This window comes from Aotus nancymaae, unplaced genomic scaffold (genome assembly GCF_030222135.1).
Source record: "Aotus nancymaae isolate 86718 unplaced genomic scaffold, 86718_ANA_hifiasm-v0.15.2.pri h1tg000072l, whole genome shotgun sequence".
NCBI lineage: Eukaryota > Metazoa > Chordata > Mammalia > Primates > Aotidae > Aotus > Aotus nancymaae.
In genome coordinates this window covers 14,273,792-14,297,263 of record NW_026988487.1, presented here as the reverse complement: position 1 = coordinate 14,297,263, position 23,472 = coordinate 14,273,792, and the positions used below count along the sequence as shown (strand labels likewise).

The following is a 23,472-nucleotide window of genomic DNA, read 5'->3' as shown; positions in this document are numbered from 1 at the left end:
TGGAGGTGGCAGTGAACAGATTGCGCCACTGCACTCCAGTCTTGGATAGGAGTGCGGAGGTTGCAGTGAGCTGAGATCGCACCATTGCCCTCCAGCCTGGGTAACAAGAGCGAAACTCCACCTCAAAAACAAAACAAAACAAAACAAAAAACCTACAGTAGCTTCTGGTGGCCGGGGGTGGAGGGGAGGAGTAGAGATGAAAGCACTTTTGAATTTTCCCAGTGGAGAGAAAGGTTTGTTGCTTAATTAGAGGTAGTCTGGGAAATGCTAGCAGTTGTACCGGTGCCCCAGGAGAGTTGGAAAAGCTTAGTTCTGTGCTCACTGTGATACTGTATTCCCTACTGCCTTGGGTAGCCAACGTAGCATACCAGCTGGCATTAGGAAAACTGGCTGAGAGCTCACATAGAGGCTCTGCCAAGGAGATCGAGCTTTCTCTGTGATGTCTGTAGCTCATTTGGCCTTCTCCAGGTTACTACTTGATTCTCTTCAGAAGTTAAGAGTTTAGCCGGGCGTGGTGGCTCCCTCATGCCTGTAATCCAAGCACATTGGAGGCCAAGGCAGGTGGATCACCTTAGGTCGGGAGTTCAAGACCAGCCTGACCAACATGGTGAAACCCCATCTTTAAAAAAAAAAAAAAAAGAAGTTAAGAGTTGAATTCTGAAACATTTTCAGAGAGTAGTGCTAATTGTGATTTCTGGGTCTAATTCTGGAAATATCAACTGTAAAATTATATTGGAATTTACATTTAAGAAAAAGCCAGATCCCAACCAGTGGTGTCCAGAAAACAAAAAGAAAAAGAAAAAGCCAGATAATAATCAAAAAGTATGGGTGGTTTGAAGATTTTAAATAAAAGGCCTTCACTCAGCTGCCAGGTCGTTGGAGGATTCCTTCATATTGACATCTCTGCTTTCTAGAAAGGGTTGTGGGGAGAGGTTGCTTCATTCCCGTTTCATCACAATCCTTAGGACCTTGCCACAGTTTGAGCTCCTTCCCTACGTTTTCTACCCTAGCAGGATCTGATTCTTGACATCAGTGAAACTGGTCAAGGGGCTTGTGGACTTCTTAGTACTGGAGGAAGTCTTCTGGAAAAGATTATAAATGATCCCAGAATTCTTTTTTTTCTGAGTCTCACTCTATCTCCCAGGCTGGAGTGGAGTGGCATGATCTTGGCTCACTGCAACCTCCGCCTCCTGGGCTCAGGTGATTGTCCTGCCTCAGCCTCTTGAGTAGCTGGGATTACAGGCGCCTGCCACCACACCCAGCTAATTTTTGTGTTTTGAGTAGAGTCAGGGTTTCACCATGTTGGCCAGGCTGGTCTTGAAGTGCTGACCTCAGGCGACCTGCCCACCTCAGCCTGCCAAAGTGCTAGGATTACAGGGGTGAGCCACCATGCCTGGCCGATACACACATATTTTAAAGGTGAAAATAAGACTAATCATACCTACCTTCCTTCCTCAGTTATTCCTATAGGTGTGTATCAGCTTCCAAAGTCAGAAAAAGTAATATTCCAGAGTCTGCAGTGTATGATTGAGGCCAACTGCAGAGTCCAAGAAAGCACTTTCTCTTTTAGTGTTCTGAGTTTTTTGTTCTTTAATAAGGCCATCTGTATCCTGTCTGACCTTGGATTTAGCAGTGTTTTCATTTACCTATCTTTTCCTTAGAAGGCCAAGATGGGACTCTTACTACCTAGGGAACATCACTGCACCCTCTCCTTTAAAAAAAAAAAAATACACACACACACACACACACACACACATATGTATATGTATATATTTTTAAATTTATATAAATATGTATATATGTATATATAAATTAAATTGCCTCTTGATTATAGCCATTGTAACCCTTAGAACCTACTGAATGTACTATTCAAAATGGAAACTGGTATGGCTGGGCACGGTGGCTCACGCCTGTAATCCCAGCACTTTGGGAGGCCGAGGAGGGCGGATCACAAGGTCAAGAGATCGAGACCATCCTGGCCAACATAGTGAAACCTCCTCTCTATTAAGATATAAAAATTAGCTGGGCGTGGTGGCACGCATCTGTAGTCCCAGCTACTCGCGAGTGGAGGCTGAGGCAGGAGAATTGCTTGAACCTGAGAGGTGGAGGTTGCAGTGAGCCGAGATCGCACCACTGCACTCCAGCCGGACGCCTGGCGACAAAGCAAGACTCTGTCTCAAAAAAAAAAAAAAGAAAGAAAGAAAGAAAGAAAACTGATAATAGCCTATAGTTAGAGTGAGCACAGGCTTTGCGAAAAGTCAAATCTGGATTTCAATCCTGGGCTCTGCCATCATTAATAGATTAATGACATCTGTAGGTTAAATGACAACCTCAACAAATTAATAACAATCTGCCTTTTATATGGTCAACAATTATTTATGGAAAGCCTACTGTTGGTAGATGCTTTTCTAGATATAGTAATGAACAAAACAAACCAAGGGTCTATTTTTAAGGAGTTTATATCCTAGTGGGGTGGAGAGAGATGGAAATAAAACAGGTGGTAATGATGGTGGTAAATAGTGAGGGAAATAGAGGAGTTAGCAACAGGAAAGACCTGAGCCTGAGAATTGTTTGGGAGGAAGTGTCGAGTTCAGAGTCTCAGGACAGATTTTAAAAGAAAAAAATGGAAATAAGGATACTGCTTTAGACATGGAGGTCAAAGAAGCCCTCCCCTTAGGAAGTGACATGCAGAAACCTGAATGAAATGAAGGAACTACAAACACAGATATCTGGGGCAAGAACATTCCAGGCCGAGGGAATGGAAAGGACAAAGCCCTGAAGCGGAAGTGTGTTTGACTGTTGAAGGAGCTGTAGGGAGACCATTGTGGCTGGAAGTAATAAGTCAGCAAGAGAGGGCAGGGTTGGTCAGAAGGTGAGGTCAGAGAGCCAGTAGTAATAGATAATGGAGGGTCTTGGGGGTCCATGTTAGGATTTTGTATTTTGTCCTGAGATGGAAAGTCATGAGAGATATTTGAGATGCTCTGATTTCCAAATAAAAGAATTAATTGGCCGGGCGCAATGGCTCACACCTGTAATCCCAACACTTTGGGAGGCCAAGGTGGGTGAATCACAAGGTCAGGAGTTCAGGACCAGCCTGGCCAAGATGGTGAAACCCCATCTCTACTAAACGTACAAAAATTAGCCAGGTGTGGTGGCAGGTGCCTGTAATCCCAACTACTCGGGAAGCTGTGGCAGAGAATTGCTTGAACCCAGGAGTCGGAGGTTGCAGTGAGCGGAGATGGCACCACTGCACTCCAGCCTGGGTGACAGAGCAAGACTCCATCTCAAAAAAAAAGAATTAATGTTGCTGACTAGAGAGTAGATTGGGTGATAAAGGGTAAGGGTGGAACATAGAGACTATTTAGAAGGCTAATAGTAATCCCAGCTAGAGATGATGAGATGACAGGTGAAGTTTGTTACCTATTCCAAGAAAGCTTGGGAGACTCAATTCAGAAAACATCACTAAAGCCCCTTATACAGCCCATTTCACAGTTTTAGCTCCCAGTACTTGTTAATTCCCTTCCTTTCCTTGGAGTTTGCCTTCAGCTGTATTAGGACCTTAAGGGGGAAGTTACTATGTAAAGATCAGCATCCACAAGGGAAGGGATTGTGAGCAGTACTTCAGTCACTTGACCCCAACAGAAGACTTTTTTCTTTTTCTTTTTTTTTGAGACAGTTTCATTCTTGTCACCCAGGTTGGAGTGCAATGGCTCAGCCTTGGTTCACTGCAACCTCCACCTCCCCAGTTCAAGCGATTCTCCTGCCTCTGCCTCCCAAGTAGTTGGGATTACAGGCATGCGCCACCATGCCCGGCTAATTTTGTATTTTTAGTAAAAATGGGGTTTCACCACTTTGGCCAGGCTGGTCTCGACTCCTGCCCTCAGGTAATCCTGCCTGCCTTGGCCTCCCAAAGTGCTAGGCCACCATTCCCGGCCAAGACGTTTTATTTATTGAGGCACTGCAGTTGGCTCACAATGTTCATTCTGTTTTCCCACCCACCAGAGACCTTAAAAAGACTGAAGCTGTGCTAGAACTGCTGGACAGCTCTATTCTCATTAAGTCATTCAATCTTCAGTTCTTTCTGCAGTTGCTATCTTAGACATAGTTTGAGCAGCCTTTTTTACAAAGTATCTTTTCAGCTACCTGGTCTTGCAAGCTGGAGCCCTCTGATACTCATCATACAAGGTAGTTTCATTTACCAGAGAGAGCCCTCTAAAGAAAATAAAGAGGTTTTTGTTGTCTTTAACTTTTGAGCTTTCCTCCCATTCCTTTTTTGCTGTAATCTGTAGCCATAATTTGCCACCTTGATTTAGAAGTTCATGTACTTCACTACATTCTGCTTATTTAGGAAAATTGCATTTCTGGTACATAAGGAGCTTGCATTGTTGACAGGTCTTCCTTCGCTACAGAAGGCCACATCAATGTCCGCCTGCTTGGGCTGTGTGTGTCTGGTTGGTAAACATTACTAATGAAACCCATGCCATCCTGACATGCCAAGATTGCCTGTACAAAGAGAGCTGCTGGCAGCCTATCATCTCCTTGCTTTAATCAGGGAACAATGCATTTTTTTTGGTGGTTGGGGTTGGTTCAGGAAGTCTTATCGTATGATAGACAAAAAGGAAGGGTGAATCCCCAGAAATTGCTAAACAGAATTTGCTTTATCAGTGGTTAATTGTACCTCCTAGAATGCTTTCCGCCTCCTTCTATTTAAAAGTGAGTTCATATTACTGGCTCACAAGTCAGACATTGGGTACCTTTGCAATAATATACTATGCTGCCTCTAAAAATGTCTGACTGGTCTCCACCCAGGGCTGAGCCAGGCCCTATGAGGGTCCGCTCTCTTCAAGAATACTGAGATCTTACAAATGCACCTGTTCTTTCCAGTTGTGTGAATAGGTAATTTCCAGTTTTATTTCTCCCACCCACACATCTGTGGTAACTGAAAAATCATTTTAGCCATAGTAATAGTTGACAGCAAATTGTTACCACAGGTAAGGATGTAAATATATTTTCAGCCAACACACTGCTAATTAAATTGCTTTATCTGTCTAAACTTGGGCCTTCTGCTACTCATCTCCAGTGTTCCTACTGTCTTCTTCGAATGAGTTGCCTTGTGTTTCATGACCTTGTTTTTGTTCATTACAGTGTGAGCCACTGCCCCATGTTGTGTTGATGCCGGTCTGCCATGCTAGCCTGTCTACCAGGGCCAGGTGACCCGTCCTTTCAGCTTCTTTGTCACACGCAGATGAACACTGGACTTCAGAAATGTAAGTAATATGTATCCTAGGGAAATCTATGTGATTCTTTGTTTTTGTCCCTACATGTGGGCTGTCCCTGAGGCACATCTGGGGTATGTTGACCTTGAATTTTGACACTTACCATTTTTTCTTTTTCTTTTTCTTTTTTTTTTTAAGATGGAGTCTTGCTCTTGTCACCCAGACTGGAGTGCAATAACACGATCTCAGCTCATTGCAACCTTCACCTCCTGGGTTCGAGCAATTCTCCTGCTTCAGCCTCCCGAATAGCTGGGATTACAGGCACCCGCCACCATTCCTGGCTAAGTTTTATATTTTTAGTAGAGGCAGGTTTTCACCATGTTGGCCAGGCTGGTCTTGAACTCCTGACCTCAGGTGATCTGCCTGCCTCGGTCACCCAAAGTGCTGGTATTACAGGTGTGAGCCACTATGTCCAGGCGGTAGGGGTCTTCTTAAATTCTGTAATTCCCCAATATATGTCAATTTTAATTGTTGCTGATAGCTTTCTGTTGAACAACAAAACTATAAAGAGCTTCAGAGAAAATATATATATCACCCTTAAAAAAGATGTTTCATTTTGAACCTTCACAAGGAATTGAATGAAAACTCATATTATAGCTCTGAAATAAACTATTTATGCTGTTCTCTTGTTTTGAACTCTGAGTACAGTCTGTCATGGAAACAGTTCCCTTTGGCTTTGCTGTCTGCCTTCTGAGCCAGTGTGACTTTAGTTGGTAGGAAGTAAAGGAGCTTTTGCCCTCAGAAGAGATGGAGAGCCAGCTTTCTCATTCTCTCTGGGCATTTTCTTGCTAATACACTTCCCACAAGATTGAGCCTTTGAAAACTGTTAGATTCTTGTCTTAACTGGCTGAAATGGGGACCTTATACTTCATATTTTCCCAGACTCCTTCCTTCTCTCCCTGTACTACATGATATGCAAGGAGAAGATTCTATTCTTGGCATATTACCATGTATAGTATCTTTCAGGTGTAAAAACAGCCCTAAATTTGGAATAGACCTTCCAATCAGAGCACAAAGGGGCAATCAGTGAGGCCACTAGCCTTCTCTTTGATAGAAAAGGTGCTTCAGCACATTACCTAAACCCTTTGCAACAAGGGTTAACAAACCTTTTCTATAAAGGCCAGAGAGCGAATAATTTTAGCTTTGTGGGCCATGTGGTCTCGGTCGCATCTACTCAACACTGGCATTGTAGGGCAAAGGCAGCCATAGACAACAAACAAATGAGGGTGTCTGTGTTCCAATGAAACTTTTTACAAAAACAAGCAACTGGACTGGGCACGCAGGCTGTCGTTTGCCAGCCCCTGCCCTGTGAGATCACCATCAGAAGTTAAAAATGGTCCAGCCTCTGGACTTCATTTATTTAAGGGAGCATAAGACTCAGAGCCTGGCTAGTTCTGGGATTTGGACAGTGAATCCAGCTCTGTGTAATAACAGCTGAAGGTGGTAGTCTTCCTTCTACAGTTGCTTGACACAATAAGGCAAGCTCTGCTATAGCTTTCTCAACCCAGCCTTTATCTTGATAAGTGATGATTGTGTGATGAAGGTGTTATGTTATACTGCCTGGCCATCCAAATCAGCATCCTAACTACATTGTGCCTATTTCTGGGCTTTTGGGGGTACAACTGGAGAGGGAATGTACTTAGAGGCGTACAATAAGATGACAAAGAGAAGCTTGCTTTCTTAACACACTCTTACAGCTTTACCCAAAGGTGTGATATCAAGGGAAGAGCCATTTGAAGGAAAAGCAAACTGGCAGCTTTATCTTGGTGTGCACTTTTTGTTTTATTTTATTTTATTTATTTATTTGAGACGGAGTCTCACTCTGTTGCCCAGGCTGGAATGCAGTGGCGCAACCTCGGCTCTCTGCAACCTCTACCTCCCGAGTTCAAGAGATTCTTCCGCCTCAGCCTCCTGAGTAGTAGCTGGGATTATAGGCATGTGTTACTACCCCAGGCTAATTTTTGTATTTTTAGTAGAGACAGGGTTTCACCATGTTGGCCTGGCTGGTCTTGAACTCCCGACGTTATGTGTTACAGGTGTTACTGTGCCTTGGTGGCTCATGCCTGTAACCCCGGCACTTTGGGAGGCTGAGGCAGGCAGATCACCTGAGGTCGGGAGTTCAAGACCAGCCTGGGCAACATGGTGAATCCCAGTCTCTACTAAAAATACAAAAATTAGCCAGGTATGGTGGCAGGTGCCGGTAATCCTGAGGCTGAGGTGGGAGAATCACTAGAACCTGGAAGGCAGAGGCAGGAGAATCGTTAGAACCCGGGAGGAGGAGGTTGTAGTGAGCCAAGATCATGCCATTGCACTCCATCCTGGGTGACAAGAGTAAGACTCTGCCTCAAAAAAAAAAAAAAAAAAAAGGCTGGGCGTGGTGGCTTATACCTGTAATCCCAGTACTTTGGGAGGTGGAGGTGGGTGGATCACCTAAGGTCAGGAGTTCAAAACCAGCCTGGCCAACAAGGCAAAAACTTGTCTCTACTAAAAATACAAAAAATTAGCCAGGCACAGTGGTGGGTGCCTGTAATCCAGCTACTCAGGGGACTGAGGCAGGAGAATCATTTGAACCTGGGAGGCAGAGGTTACAGTGAGCTGAGATCACCCCATTGCACTCTAGCCTGGGTGACAGAGCGAGACTCCATCTCAAAAAAAAAAAAAAAGAAAAGAAAAGAAAAGAAAAACTCCCTTCTCCCCAAAACAGCTCCCGAGTAGCCTCTGCTAACCACTGTCCCCAAATCTGGATTCGAGAATTGAGATATCCGTCTGCTCTGGTTTTAGGCTCATATGTCCATTTCGCAGACAAAGTGTTTGACCCCTTCCAACTCTCTTGTTGCTATCCATAAACACACCCACACCTTTGTAGAAGCAAGAGCTTAATTGCGTTTGAAGAAGCTTGTCTGCTGTGTTTTCTCCCCCAAAATGTGTAAGAAAAAAATTATGTCATGTGACTTATAGCTGTTAGCGTTAAGCATTTACAGTTAAGGTGAGATAGAGCATAAACTGTCTCCTTTGGGAACCAGCAGCCAGGCAGCTGCTCAGAGCCCAGGCCCATCAGCAATAGAGACCTTAAAAACAGTTTTGTGATAATGGTATCAGCCCTTCCCTACCCTTCATCCTCAGGAGGGTCTTATAAGTTGCTAGAAACACAAAGCGTGATGTCTGGTGGAGTGGGATGGGCACGGGTGTTTACAGTTCAATATGCTTTATAATATAAATACAGTCAGCATGAGGCAGGATTGGTGGACCCCAGGGATCAGGAGATGGGAAATGTGGCTTCTTTCCCCAGCACTGTAAGTTACCTAGCTAATGGCTTTTCCCCAGGCTTCAGCTGCCATATGTTCAGAATCACAGGATTGATCCCTTAAAACCTTTTCTGTTCTCCTCTCCTTTTCTATGTGTGTAGGAGACTGTAATGTTCTTCTTAACCCAGATTTGTGATTTGCCAGAGGGCAGGCTGGATGGATTAAAGAACATCTTGGCTTGGGGTTAGGTTAGTTGAGGTTAGATGGATGGCCTCCTAGAGCTTTTCTAGATCATATATTCCATGACATAACTTGCTTGGAGAGTCCTTAGCCATTTTGAAACTTTGTACGTGGAGATTTTGTTTTAATCTGACCCATCTTCCCCCAATGCCTCAGAAAATGTGTGATTTTGAACTTTTCTCTTTCTTTTTCTTTATTTTCTTTTTTCTTTTAGCCAAATTCTTCAATATTGAGAAATTTTTTCTTTCTTAATCCCAAACCTCTGCTCTGTATTTCTCCTTTTCAGGATCACAATATAGTAGTGGCTCAGTAAATATTTACTGTTTGAATGGCTGAAATGATAACAGGTCCTTGGTTGTTAAACCATCTTTAGGTAACAACTTTGACCTCCTTCCATGGAAGAGCACTGGGGGTCCTGGGACAAATGGCAAAATCACCTTTTTTTACTGCTTCTTTATATGCCTATCTGCCCCCTAGTGGAGGGACCTGGAAATGGGAAATTGACCCAATAACTGGATAGACTCATAGAAATAATACTTAACAAAAAACAATCAATGGGGAAAGGATTCCATGTTCAATAAGTGGTGTTGGGAAAACTGGCTAGCCATATGCAGAAAGCAGAAACTGGACCCCTTCCTGACACCTTACACTAAAATTGACTCCAGATGGATTAAAGACTTAAACATAAGACGTAACACCATAAAAACACTAGAAGGAAACCTAGGCAAAACCATTCAGGACATAGGCGTAGGCAAGGACTTTATGACCAAAACACCAAAAGCATTGGCAACAAAAGCCAAAATAGACAAATGGGACCTAATCAAACTCCACAGCTTTTGCACGGCAAAAGAAACAGTCAATAGAGTGAATCGGCAACCAACAGAATGGGAAAAAATTTTTGCAGCCTACCCGTCTGACAAAGGGCTGATATCCAGAATTTACAATGAACTAAAAAAGATTTACAAGAAAAAAACAAACAAGCCCATTCAAAAATGGGCGAAGGATATGAACAGATACTTTACAAAAGAAGACATACATGAGGCCAACAAACATATGAAAAAATGCTCATCATCACTGGTCATTAGAGAAATGCAAATCAAAACTACATTGAGATACCATCTCACGCCAGTTAGAATGGCGATCATTAAAAAATCTGGAGACAACAGATGCTGGAGAGGATCTGGAGAAATAGGAACACTTTTACACTGTTGGTGGGAGTGTAAATTAGTTCAACCACTGTGGAAAACAGTGTGGCGATTCCTCAAGGACCTAGAAATAGAAATTCCATTTGACCCAGCAATCCCATTACTGGGCATATATCCAAAGGATTATAAATCGTTCTACTATAAGGACACATGCACACGAATGTTCATTGCAGCACAGTTTACAATAGCAAAGACCTGGAACCAGCCCAAATGCCCATCGATGATAGACTGGACAGGAAAAATGTGGCACATATACACCATGGAATATTATGCAGCCATTAAAAAGGAGGAGTTCACATCCTTCGTAGGGACATGGATGAACCTGGAAAACATCATTCTCAGCAAACTGACACAAGAACACAAAATCAAACACCACATGTTCTCACTCATAGGCGGGTGTTGAACAAGGAGAACACATGGACACAGGGAGGGGAGCACTATACACGGGGGTCTGTTGGGGGGGAGGGGGGATAGTGGGGAGGTGGGGAGTTGGGGAGGGATAGCACGGGGAGAAATGCCAGATATAGGTGAAGGGGAGGGAGGCAGCAAATCATACTGCCAGGTGTGCACCTGTGCAACAACCTTGCATGTTATTCACATGTACCCCAAAACCTAAAATGCAATAAAAAAAAAAAAAAAAAAAAAAAAGAAATAATACTTAACATTTGTCAAGTTGCTACCATGTGCCAAGCACTATATTGAATATTTTCACATATGTTCTCACTCATTCTTCAGAAGTTCCATATGGGAGACTCTCTGTTACAAGAATAAGGCATAGAAGATTTGTCAATTGCCAATGCCACATGACTGTCCAGTGATTGGACTAGAATTCATACTCAGCTCAGACTCCAAAATCTGTGTTTGAAACACAGTGCCTGTGCCTCTTCCTACAGATAGAGGTTTCTGCTGCATATGCCACCTGTGCCCTTTGGCCTTCAAAATAGAAGGATGAACAGAGAGGTCTCCATTGGGAGGACTGGATTTCAAGGAGAAATTTTCTTCCAGTCGCTGCAGTAGACAACAGTGCTTTCTGTTACATTTAACTCAGGCTGAAGGCCAGGGGTCCTGCAGTTAGGGATTCTTTAGTCAGTTTGCTTTGTGTTGCCTGTGGTCAGACTCAGCCACATCTGCTATCCTTGAATAGTAACTATTGACCATCATAGTTCCTGTTCACATTGAAATGAAGATGCTCATTCAGTGACAATGTTCCTTGAATCTCTTGATCTTAGTAAATCTGTGAAGTAGGAAAGCAGAATTCATCTCTGTTGATAATTGAGGAATGACAGGCTCTCAGTATGGTCAGATGATGAAGCTAGTACTTGAATACAGGTTTCTCTAACTTTTTACAAACTACAGATTTCCTATTCCCAACATTCTCTATGTCTGCATTAGTGACACCATTGGTACAAGATATTTAAGTAAGCTGCTTACAAAGCTGTGGTCAGGGTGCCTGTGTGGAGCTGTGATAAGTGTTGAGAAAACTTTTTTTTTTTTAAGGGTTAGGCTTAAGTCTGGTATGTGAGGTAGATGGTGCTGTATTCCCAGAATGACACCCCTTTTTTGTTCAGTACACTGTACTAATCTTTGGGGTTCTTCCTTAACAAAGCTACTGTAGCCTTCTTAGTGTACCCTCCCTGCCCTCATTTCACTTTAATTCTGAATCCTTTGACTGCCCTCTTCACCACCGTCAGTATCAGTGGAGGCGGCACCAAGAGAACTAATCAATGTGGGTAAATGTCCCCTTCCATACTCCTGAATGAGGCCGAGCTTTCCCCTTGCCTCTGCTAGGGAAAAACCTGAGTTGGTACTGACTCAGAACAAAGGGGCTCTTCTCTTCAACAAGGTACTATATGACTTCTACTTGGATTTCAAGGAGAGAAGCCCACCAGCATGGAGGTGGGGTAAGTTTAAGGCGCTGTGCTTGGAGTATCATATGAAATTTTAACCAGTAAGACACATAGGTACAGTGGTTGACCAAGGCAATTTCTATTGGAATTCTGGTGTCTTGAGTTTAGGGACTGTCTCTCAGTCAGTGATCTCAGACTTTTTTGCCAGTATTTGAAAGCACGGACCTTTTTTCGGGGGTTGGGATGCCTGGCTCTTTTTGCTCAGATCTGCCTGTGAGCATGGGCCCAAATCTCTCTGCCCCTCCTGACTTGAGCTTTATTTTCCTGCTTCCCAGAGCAGGAGTTTCTAAGCTGTTGCTAAACATCATTATCACCAAATAAAGGCAGCTGTACCCATTTTCCTTCTAATATGCTCACTAGCCTACCTCTGTTCTAGGTGATACCCAGTGACATGACTTTGAATGAGGTCTCCTTTGGGCCAAGGCCACCTGAGGCCACAAGCTGGGCATTCAGTCAGATTAGTCTGGCTGCCTTTTGCAAGGGGAGGAAGTAGGGAGAGAGTCAGCTAGCTGACCCTGGGCTCCCAGCCAAACCAGTTCTGCTTTGGACAGTCTATGTACTCAGTCAGCAAGCATTTATTAAACACCTTTTGTGTAAACTCAGGGGAGACCCTCCCTCAGAGAGAGAGAGAGAGAGAGTAGAGCAGAGTCCCAGCCCCCTTGCAGAAGCTTGGCATCCTTAAAGAGCCCTTGTTCTTGGAACCTTTTCCTTTTTGACTGGAAGCCGGACATCCGCTGAGCCCCCTGATGGGAGGGAACAGGAGATGGGAACAAAGAGACTGTTAACATTAATGAGGCACACCGAGTGGGCATTTCCGCAGTCTCCAAAGGAAGGCAGGTTTTTCCTCTTTCTTTTTGGAAAGTGACAGCTAACATGGACCAAATAACACACTATTTTTGGCTCTTAGGATTGAAAGATGCTCTGAATCCTTTCTTCTCAATTCCCTTCCCTGCTGCCGTCATTATTACCATCCTTCTCAAGGAAATAAATAAAGCTTTTGATCCTCACCCAGCCAGGCATAGAGTAAACTGTAAACAAAAGTGAACTTGTGACATGGGGAAGGGGAGAGATGTTGGCAGCTTATTCCTCTGCTCCTGAAAGGAAGCATTCTGTCTACTGTGTCAGGGTGCCCACCCAGTTGGCATAGCCCCCCAGCTGCCAAGATGCAAGGGAAAGCTGATGCCTCACTGGTCACTGCAGACTGCAGAGTTGTAGCTCTGGGTTCCCTCTAGACTGAAGGGCCACCAAGGGCCCTGGCAAGTAGCTTTGCTTAGAACCTTCTACTGTCAGGCCACATGGGCTGGTAGAGTTGCAGACGCTGTGTTTCTCTTTTTTTTTTTTCCCCTGAGATGGAGCCTTGCTCTGTCACCCAGGCTGGTGTGCAGTGGTGCAATCTCGGCTCACTGCAAACTCAGCCTCATGGGTTCAAGCTATTCTTCTGCCTTAGCCTCTCAAGTAGTTGTGATTACAGGTGCCGGCCACCACGTCTGGCTAATTTTCATATTTTTAGTAGAGACAGGGTTTTGCCATGTTGGCCAAGCTGGTCTGGAACTCTTGACCTCAGGTGATCTGCCTGCCTCGGCCTCCCAAAGTGCTGAGAATACAGGTGTGAGCCACCATGCCCAGCACAGACCCTGCGTTTCTTTTTTTTTTTCTGTTTTTTGAGATGGAGTTTTGCTCTTGTTGCCCAGGCTAGAGTGCAATGGCACAATCTCAGCTCACTGCAACTTCCACCTCCCAGGTTCAAGTGATTCTCCTGCCTCAGCCTCCCGAGTAGCTGGGATTACAGGCATGCACCACCATGTCCCAGTAATTTTGTATTTTTAGTAGAGATGGGATTTCTCCATGTTGGTCAGGCTGGTCTCAAACTCCTGACCTCAGGTGATCCACCCACCTTGGCCTTCCAAAGTGCTTACAGGTGTGAACCACTGTGCCTAGCCCCAGACCCTGCTTTTTTTTTGGATATGGAGTCTCTCTCTGTCGCCCAGGCTGGAGTGAAGTGGCATAATCTCAACTAACTGCAACCTCCACTTCCCAGGTTCAAGCAGTTCTCCTGCCTCAACCTCCTCAGTAGCTGGGATTACAGACACACACCACTACCCACAGCTAATTTTTGTATTTTTAGTAGAGACAGGGTTTCACCATGTTGGCCAGGCTGGTCTCGAACTCCTGACATCAGGTAATCCACCCGCCTTGGCCTCCCAAAGTGCTGAGATTACAGGCATGAGCCACTGTGCCCAGCGACTCTGCATTTCTATGTAGTGGGAGAACTCTTGGTTACCTCTCTGAGTATTGGCCAAGTTCTGGTTCTCCAAGATGAGACTTCGAAAGCTGCTTTGCTATTCTGATCTCTAGTTAGCTCATTTATAAAATGGGAATGATGCTAGTGCCTGCTTCTAAAGCAATAGTGAGGATTCACTGAGATGGCCTGTCACTTAGCACAAGGCCTGGTCCACTTTAAGCACTTACTGAACGTTAGCAGTGGTTGTTAATATGAAGACTGAAGCTGGGTCTAGAATGAAGGCTACAGATGATAACCTAGTCACTTCCCCACCCCACCCTAGGCCCTCAATAGGGAAGTCTAGAAGGGCTGGTTGGCTTGGCACTGATGAGCTCCCTCTCCCTCTTTGCTCTCCTTCCCATTCTCTCTCTCTAGGGGACACTACACAGAAAATGAGAACTGCTCACTATCCTACCCCAGCCGAATTGGATGCATATGCTAAGAAGGTCGCAAACAACCCACTGACTATAAAAATCTTCCCCAACAGTGTGAAGGTTCCCCAGCGGAAACACGTTCGTCGTACTGTGAACGGCCTCGACACATCAGCCCAGCGCTACAGCCCCTATCCGACGCAGGCTGCCACCAAGGCAGGCCTGCTTGCCATTGTCAAAGTGCCAGCCAAAAGCATACTCAAGGACTTTGACGGCACCCGAGCCCGGTTGCTCCCTGAGGCCATCATGAACCCCCCAGTGGCACCATATGCTACTGTGGCACCCAGCACTTTAGCCCACCCCCAGGCCCAGGCTCTGGCCCGCCAGCAGGCCCTGCAGCATGCACAGACCCTGGCCCATGCCCCTCCCCAGACGCTGCAGCACCCTCAGGGTATCCCACCACCCCAGGCACTGTCCCACCCTCAGAGCCTCCAGCAGCCTCAGGGCCTGGGCCACCCTCAGCCCATGGCCCAAACCCAGGGCTTCAACCACCCTCAGGCCCTGGCGCACCAGGGTCTCCAGCATCCCCATAATCCCTTGCTGCATGGAGGCCGGAAGATGCCAGACTCAGATGCCCCCCCGAATGTGACCGTGTCTACCTCAACTATCCCCCTTTCGATGGCGGCCACCCTGCAGCACAGCCAGCCCCCGGACCTGAGTAGCATCGTGCACCAGATCAACCAGTTTTGCCAGACGAGGGCAGGCATCAGCACTACCTCAGTGTGTGAGGGCCAGATCGCCAACCCCAGCCCCATTAGTCGCAGTCTGCTCATCAATGCAAGCACCCGGGTGTCAACCCACAGCGTCCCCACACCAATGCCTTCATGTGTGGTCAATCCCATGGAGCACACCCATGCGGCCACCGCCGCATTGCCTGCTGCAGGTCCCGTTAACCTGCCCACAGGCATCTCTCGCGCCCCCGCTGGCTACCCTAGCGACCTCAAGCCAGTCACCTGGAACCAGCACCAGCTGGCCCACCTACAACAGATGTGCAACGAGGCTGGTGGGACGCCAGCCCCTGGCCTGACAGGCAAGCATGCGGCAGGACGCGAGTTGGCAGGGCCTGGCTTTGTGGGCAAGGCCCCTGCCTACCCGCAGGAACTCTGCCTGGCACAGTCCTTCCATCTGAAGCCACCCCTGGAAAAGCCGACCCCATCCCCACCAGTCAACGGCCTGGCAGCCCCATTGGCCTACCCCAATGGTCACTACTTCCAACCCCTGTGGAACAACATTCTGCCCACTCCCAATAGCGACAGCTCGGGGTCTCAGGACCTAGCCATGCCGTTCCACGGTGGGCAGCCCGCAGGTGCACCCCTCGACTGTGCGGCCGCTCCTGGGGCCCACTACCGAGCAGGGACTGGGGGCGGTCCAGTGGCAAGCCAGAACAGCTTGATGCAAACAGTGGATTACCTAAGTGGGGATTTCCAGCAGGCCTGCTTCCGAGAACAGAGCCTGGCCATGCTGAGCAAGGCCCACCGAGCCCCTGGCAACCGAGCCCCTGATCCCACAGATAGTCGAAGTCTTCATATTCAGCACCCAGGGTATAGATAGGTAGCCCTGGTGCCCTCCACATGCAACACATCATGTCACCCTCCTAGGTTTAGTCTTTTAAGTAACTGGATAGTTTGAACGTTTCACTGCTCCAATGTGATCATTCTCAGATGTCTAAGAAAGGGAATTTGGTGGAATCTAACAGGACAGAAGGAGTCTTCTCATCCTCCCCTCTAGCAACTGTTGGTTTTATGTTAGAACCTAACCCCAAGCCCAGGCTTTCCTCTCCATTGACTGCCTGTCAGCTCATCTCTCCACCTTGACCATTTCCAGCCAGCTCCCACCCATCTTTTTTTGAACCTCTGCCTGTTTCCCTTAGGACGACTGAGGTGTGGGTTGAGGGAATGCCCTAGTTGAGATAGTGTAGGTGCTCAGGCCCCTAAGCCAGGCCTCTACCTGTTACTCTTCCTTCCCCCTCCCCCACTCCCCCCAGGACTAAGGAGCAAGATTTCCCAAGTGCTCTGGAAGCTAATTCCTTATTCACCCAAAGATCTCAAATCAAAGCTGACCCAGTCTTCATATCCTTCGAGTTCCTTTCCATTCCTCATGGCTTTGTTTTGTAACTACATTGATCCCACAGCCACTGGACTTGCCCTTGCCACACTTGACCTCAAGGGCATCTTGCAGGTATTTGACCATTTCTTGAGATATGTGTGTTGGGGGAAATCTTTGTATTAGCATCTTGGTTCCAGATTCCCCTTTCCAAACCTAGAAAAACACAGTGACTTTTCAGCATACCCAAGATCCCTTTCTCACTGTTGTCTGTCCCCTAACTCACCTGCTTCCCACAGCCCCTGTCCTTTCCCCCTCAACCAAACAAAGTCTACCTTACTTGAGGAATTAGGTAGGTAAGGAATGATCACATTGGAGTTTGGGATTAAAAACACCAAAAAAAAAAAAAAAAGCATTTGGTTCTCTCTACACTGGCTAAGAATATTGCTCTACACTGTAAGTTTTAAATGTTACGTTTCTGTATGAATGTAGTGTGGGTTTGAGTAGCATTGTGTGTGAGTGGCCCCACAGGTACATTCACCCTGTAGTGCAGCCCCTCAGTTTAATGAAGGAAAAAAAAAAAACACAAAGCCTTAAGCTCTTTGAATACTTCCTTTACCAAATGAGCATGGTTGTGACACCTGGAGCTGGGCCTGCAATGGAAACAGCCCCTCCTGCCCTCTGTCCATTCTTAGAGCGTACCCTCATCCACTCCATGCTCAGCTTGTCTCATCCCCAAGGACAATTAGTTGGCTAGAAATTTAACACTTTTCTGTAACTTTAAACTTAGGTTGTTTTGTTAAAAATTTTTGCACTCTTCTGTTAAAGATGCAGAGTTGGGCTTTTTTATTTTTTAAAGATGAAATAAGCCCTTACCTTTCCTCTTGTCTCTGGAGAATGTGAGCTAATGGTTCTTATTTAAGATTTTGCATTTTGTTCACAATCCACTACTGTTCTTTAGCCAGAAATTCTCTAGTGATCTGAAGCAATGTGACTGGAGACCAGTTTTTAAATTATGTGTTGGCAAGTTGCCTTATATTTAAAAAGAAAAAAAAAAGCCTGATTGTGTTATGCCAAATGATAGCAACATGAAGTCCTAATTTATTGTTCCCAGTTGTTTTCCTGCTGTCTGTGAACACTGGTACCTCCCTGTCCTGAGCCCTCAGGAGCACCTGCAGCTTCTGGCTCAATGCCTTCTCCCAAGGTATTGGCCACCACCTCACCCAGGGCCCTCTTCCAGTTCCTGCTTTTCTGAGTCAGATTTAAAGAGCACCACTGTCTCCCCCTATCCCTTGCTTGATCTCCAAAAGATACTCTTGCTGTATTTTTTTTTTCTCCCCAATACCTCTCCCTGAAAGGTGAGCTGCCATTTTAGGAAATTGGACCAGACACCAACTTGGGGGCTTTAAGTCAAACAACCTCAAACCCATCTCTTCCTGTGTAGGGGTGCAAGTCTCTGAAGCTCTCACTCCCACCCCTAGTCTGCATGGAAAATGTACTGTGATCCCCCTGCCCCCAACTGCCCTCGCCTTTGGTGTGAGATGTTCCCTATTTCGCAGTTCAGCCTGAGTCCCTATTCCCTCTGCCAGCCAACCCCCAGCCAGCAATAAGGGTCCAAGCCAGGGCCTCCTCTCCACACTCCCTGTCTCTATCCCACACTACCCTAGGGAATACCTGGATTCCTCACTCTATCCACATACTGTAGCATTCATTCTCCATCTCTCTCACCTGTGGTGGTTTATGGGTGTGATGGGGTTTTTAAGATTATTATAAACCAGTAAAAAGAAAAAAAACCTCGCTTTCTGACCTTGTCCTATTCGTTTAATGCTGTGAATGTTTGAGGTAATTTTTTCTTATAACAGTTTCTAACATACCTAACTTGCTAGGAATCATTCCTAATTTTTAAAAAGTGGGGCCCTGTAGTATGCATCCTGCCCAGGAGCTGTCTCCAAATCCATCAGTTCAGGCCAGGTGCTGTGCTGATTGTAGGGCATGGGTAGACAGTTCCTCAGTGAACCCCTGGACACACGGTACCCCTCTGTCAGGCCCTCTCTGTGGGCAGGGCAGCTAGGGGCTTACTGTGAAGTTTGATGGATAAATGTGGTTTGCTGCTTCTAACTGGAGGCCCAAAAGGTCCTGCCACTTTCACTTCAAGGGCCATAAGTAATTGAGAAATGGAGATCTGGTTTGGTTCGTTTGTTCATTTTGAGATAAGTCTCGCTCTGTCGCCCAGGCTGGAGTGCAGTGGTACAATCTCGGCTTACTGCAACCTCCACCTCCCAGGTTCAAGTGATTCTCCTGCCTCAGCCACCCAAGTAGCTGGGATTGCAGGTGACTGCCACCATGCCTGGCTTTTTTTTTTCTTTTTTGGTATTTTCAGTAGAGACTGGATTTCACTGTGTTGACCAGAATGGTCTCGAACTCCTGACCTCAAGTGATCCACCCGCCTTGGCCTCCGTAAGTGCTGGGATTACAGGCATGAGCCACCAAGCCCGGCCAAAAAATGGGGATCTGGTTTGTTAATAAGCCAACCTAAACTTCAAACCTAACCTTCCTTGTCCCCCACCTCCAACACTGGAATTTCTGAGGGCCTCCAACAGAGGTGAAGGTGATAGGCGCTGTTATCCTCAACATAACTGGCTCCTTGGTGATTCCAGTTTTTTTTTTTTTTTTTTTTGAGACAGAGTTTTACTCTTGCCCAGGCTAGAGTGCAATGGCATGATCTCCGCTCACTGCAACCTCTGACTCCTGGTGTTCAGGCGTTTCTCTTGCCTCAGCCTCCCGAGTAGCCACCACGCCCAGCTAATTTTGTATTTTTAGTAGAGATGGGGTTTCTCCATGTTTGTCAGGCTGGTCTTGAACTCCCGACCTCAGATGATCTGCCTGCCTTGACCTCCCAAAGTGCTGGGATTACAGGCGTGAGCCACTGAGCCTGGTTCGATTCCAGTTTCCTTATGTTGAATTGTGGAGAATTTTCTCTTTTTTTTTTTTTTTTTTTTTTTTTTTGTCTGCAGAGGAAAAAAAAAAACCTAAAGAGTGCTTTAGACCAGGCGAGGTGGCTCACACCTGTAATCCCAGCACTTTGGGAGGCTGAGATGGGTGAATCACCGGAGGTCAGGAGTTAAAGAACAGCCTGACCAACATGGCGAAACCCCATCTCTACTAAAAATACAAAAATTAAGGCCGGGCGCGGTGGCTCAAGCCTGTAATCCCAGCACTTTGGGAGGCCGAGGCGGGTGGATCACGAGGTCAAGAGATCGAGACCATCCTGGTCAACATGGTGAAACCCCGTCTCTACTAAAAATACAAAAAATTAGCTGGGCATGGTGGCGCATGCCTGTAATCCCAGCTACTCAGGAAGCTGAGGCAGGAGAATTGCCTGAACCCAGGAGGCGGAGGTTGCGGTGAGCCGAGATCGCGCCATTGCACTCCAGCCTGGGTAACGAGAGCGAAACTCCGTCTCAAAAAAAAAAAAAAAAAAAAAAAAAAAACAAAAATTAGCTGGGTGTGGTGGCATACATCTATAATTTCAGCTACTCAGAAGTCTGAGACAGGGCTTGAACCTGGGAGGTGGCGGTTGCAGTGAGCCAAGATTGTGTCATTGCACTCCAGCTTGGGCAACAGAGTGAGATTCCGTCTTAAAAAAAAAATAAAAAGGAGTAAGAAAAAGAGTGATTGCAGTTGCCTTCCTCTTCTGCTGAGCCTGGGTTTAAGCTAAGATGTAATGCAGGGAAAAATTGATTCTGGGTGAATGCAGTGGCTCATGCCTGTAGTCCTAGCTCTTTGGGTGGCTGAGGTGGATCACTTGCACCCAGGGGTAAGACCCTGGCTCTTCAAAAAAAAATTTTTTTGTTTTGTTTTTGTCACCAAGTCTTGCTCATGTCCCTCAGACTGAAGTCTGAAGTGCAATGGCACAATCTCGACTCACTGCATCCTCTGCCTCCCGGGCTCAAGCAATTCTCCTGCCTCAGCCTCTTGAGTAGCTGGGATTATAGGTGCCTGCCACTACACCTGGCTAATTTTTGTATTTTTAGTAGAGACCGGGTTTCACCATGTTGGCCAGGATGGTCTTGAACTCCTGACCTCAGGTGATCTGCCCACCTTAGCCTCTCAAAAGTGCTGGGATTACAGGTGTGAGAGCCACCTCGCCTAGCCATCAATTTTCTTTTTCTTTCTTTTTTTTTTTTTTTTTGAGACAGAATGTCACTTTGTCATCCAGGCTGGAGCACGGTGTCGCAATCTTGGCTCACTGCAACCTCCGCCTCCTGGATTCAGGCGATTCTTCTGCCTCAGCCTCTCGAGTAGCTGGAACTACAGGCGCATGCCACCACACCCGGCTAATTTTGTGTTTTTATTAGAGATAGAATTTCACCATCTTGGCCAGATTGGTCTCGAACTCCTGACCCTCATGATCCGCCCACCTCAGCCTCCCAAAGTGCTGGGATTATAGGCATGAGCCACCGTGCCTGGCTTCTTTTAAAATTATATATATATATATAATTTTAATTATATATATATATTTGCATTTAAAGAGGGGGTCTCTAGTCATGCAGATAGTGGTACTGCAGCCTTAAACTCCCAGGCTCAAGGGATCCAACTGCTTAAGCCTCCCAAGTAGCTGAGACTACAGGCATGTGCCATCACACCAAACTTAGTTTTAAAATTTGAGTTCGACACCAGCCTGGCCAACATGGTGAAACTCCGTCTCTACTAAAAATACAAAAATTAGCCAGGCCTGTAATCCCAGCACTTTGGGAGGCCAAGGTGGGCGGATCACAAGGTCAAGAGATAGAGACCATCCTGGCCAACATGGTGAAACCCTGTCTCTACTAAAAATACAAGAATTAGCCGGGCATGGTGGCACGCACCTGTAGTCCCAGCTACTTGGGAGGCTGAGGCAGGAGAATTGCTTGAACCCTAGAGGCGGAGGTTGCAGTGAGCCAAAATCACACCACTGCATTCCAGCCTGGCAACAGAGCGAGACTCCGTCTCAAAAAAAAAAAAAAAAAAATTGATTCCACAAGATGTGGGATTCAGGGAGGGTAGAATTAGACCTTTGGTAGCAAGAGTCCACAGGTCCTGAATGCTGACAGAGCTAAAGCACCCAGCCTTCTTGAGCACTCCCTTTTCTGTAGGGTGATTTTTTTTTTTTTTTTTTGAGGGAAAGTCCTACTCTGTTGCCTGTGATGGAGTGCAGTGGCACGATCTTGGCTCACTGCAATTTCCACTTCCTGGGTTCAAGCAATTATCCTGCCTCAGCCCCCTAAGAAGTTGGGACTATAGGTGTGCACCACCATGCCCAGCTAATTTTTGTATTTTTATTAAAGACAGGGTTTTGCCATGTTGGCCAGGCTGGTCTTGAACTCCTGACCTCAAGTCATCTGCCAGCCTCAGCCTCACAGTGTTGGGATTGCAGGCGTGAGCCACTGTGGCCAGCTGAAGGTGCTCTTTTGTGAAAGTGTTTTGACTCCTTTATGCCTCATGCCACCCCTGTGAAAGAAAGCTGCCATCTTCTGTGTCAGGTAAGATCTGCAGTCAGCCTAAGGTCATAGAGCTAGATAGTAGTCGAGTTCGGCTCTCCTCCCAGAGTGAATGACTCCTGGGCTGAGGTGGATGCTTGGGGAGTCCAGCTCACACTTTTATTGCAGAACCTGGCCTGAATTCAGCAGGTTATAACTAGCACTGAAATGAGGGCCAGGTTTGTGAGGCTGGCAGAGGAGTATGGGGTTAACGGTCCTATTGTTTGCAGACAACTCTAGGAGGCACCATCTAGTCTATGTGAATGTGACTCCTGGAATCAAGCAGTGGCAGTGTCCTGGCAGCACAGGAGCCTGTTTGGCCAAGGTGCCCAGCTTATTTATATATTTCTTTAGAGATGGAGCCTCACTCTGTTGCTCAGGCTGGAGTGCAATGGCACAATCTTAGTTCACTGCAACCTCCGCCTCCCAGGTTCAAGTGATTGTCCTGCCTCAACCACCCTAGTAGCTGGGACTACAGGTAGGCACTACCACACCCAGCTAATTTTGTATTTTTAGTAGAAACGGGGTTTCACCATATTGGCCAGGCTGGTCTTGAACTCCTGACCTTGTGATCTGCCCACCTCAGCCTCCCAAAGTGCTGGGATTACAGGAGTGAGCTACCGTGCCTGGCCGCTTGTATTTTTTTGTAGAGACAGGGCGTCTCACTTTGTTGCCCAGGCTGGTATCCAACTCAGGCTCCCAAAATGCTGGGCTTATAGGCACCAGCCACTGTGCTTGGCCAGGTGTGTGTTGGGATGCTGGAAGGGTGGCTCAGCCTGTTGCCTGAAAGCATTTCTGCTGCTGGAGCCATGGTTGCCTCTACCAGTTTCCAGGCATCACCGTACCAAGATGGCTTATCTGGTGAAGAGGCCCAGCTCTGCTTTCTCAGCTAGACAGCAGGGCCCCTTTCTCACTAGATAAGTGAATTTGACCTTTTTGAAAAGATTTGGCTGACGATCAGCTCCCCAATCTGGCTCACTGAGGCTTAGTCCTGTTCTATCACCTGATAAATTTTTTTTTTTTTTTGAGACAGGGTCTGGCTCTACCACACAAGAGATCAAGAGATTGTGCAGTAGCACAATCTTGGCTCACTGCAACCTCCACCTCCTGGCTATCTTCCCACCTCAGCCTCCTGAGTAACTATGCGTGCACCACAGAGGCTGAGGTGTTTTGTTTTTAATCATCTTTTTTTATTAAGTTTTTTTTTCCCCAGAGGAAGAGAAAGAATGAGTTAAAAAAAAAAAAAAGCCCTGGAACCTTCCCTTACTAATGATTCCCATACATACAACCTCATACAGGGCTAGGTAAGACAGTAAGGCACTGTG

The 23,472-nt window shown here is 46.4% G+C and overlaps 1 protein-coding gene across 11 annotated transcripts in view; it reads left to right on the top strand.

The window, feature by feature from the left end:
- The window catches only part of FAM222B (family with sequence similarity 222 member B), an 82,095-nt gene extending 63,669 nt beyond the window's left edge, over positions 1-18,426 (top strand). For 10 of the 11 annotated variants that reach the window (XM_012449337.2, XM_012449339.3, XM_064367641.1 and 7 more), the window contains 2 exons: positions 5,146-5,267; positions 14,530-18,426. In XM_012449337.2, coding sequence (XP_012304760.2) covers positions 5,186-5,267; positions 14,530-16,136 — 1,689 coding nt within the window. In that variant the 5' untranslated portion in view covers positions 5,146-5,185 and the 3' untranslated portion in view covers positions 16,137-18,426. The remainder of the gene's footprint in view (positions 1-5,145; positions 5,268-14,529) is intronic. The other variant, XM_012449346.2, reaches the window with a different exon arrangement.
- The last annotated feature ends 5,046 nt before the right edge of the window (positions 18,427-23,472 follow it).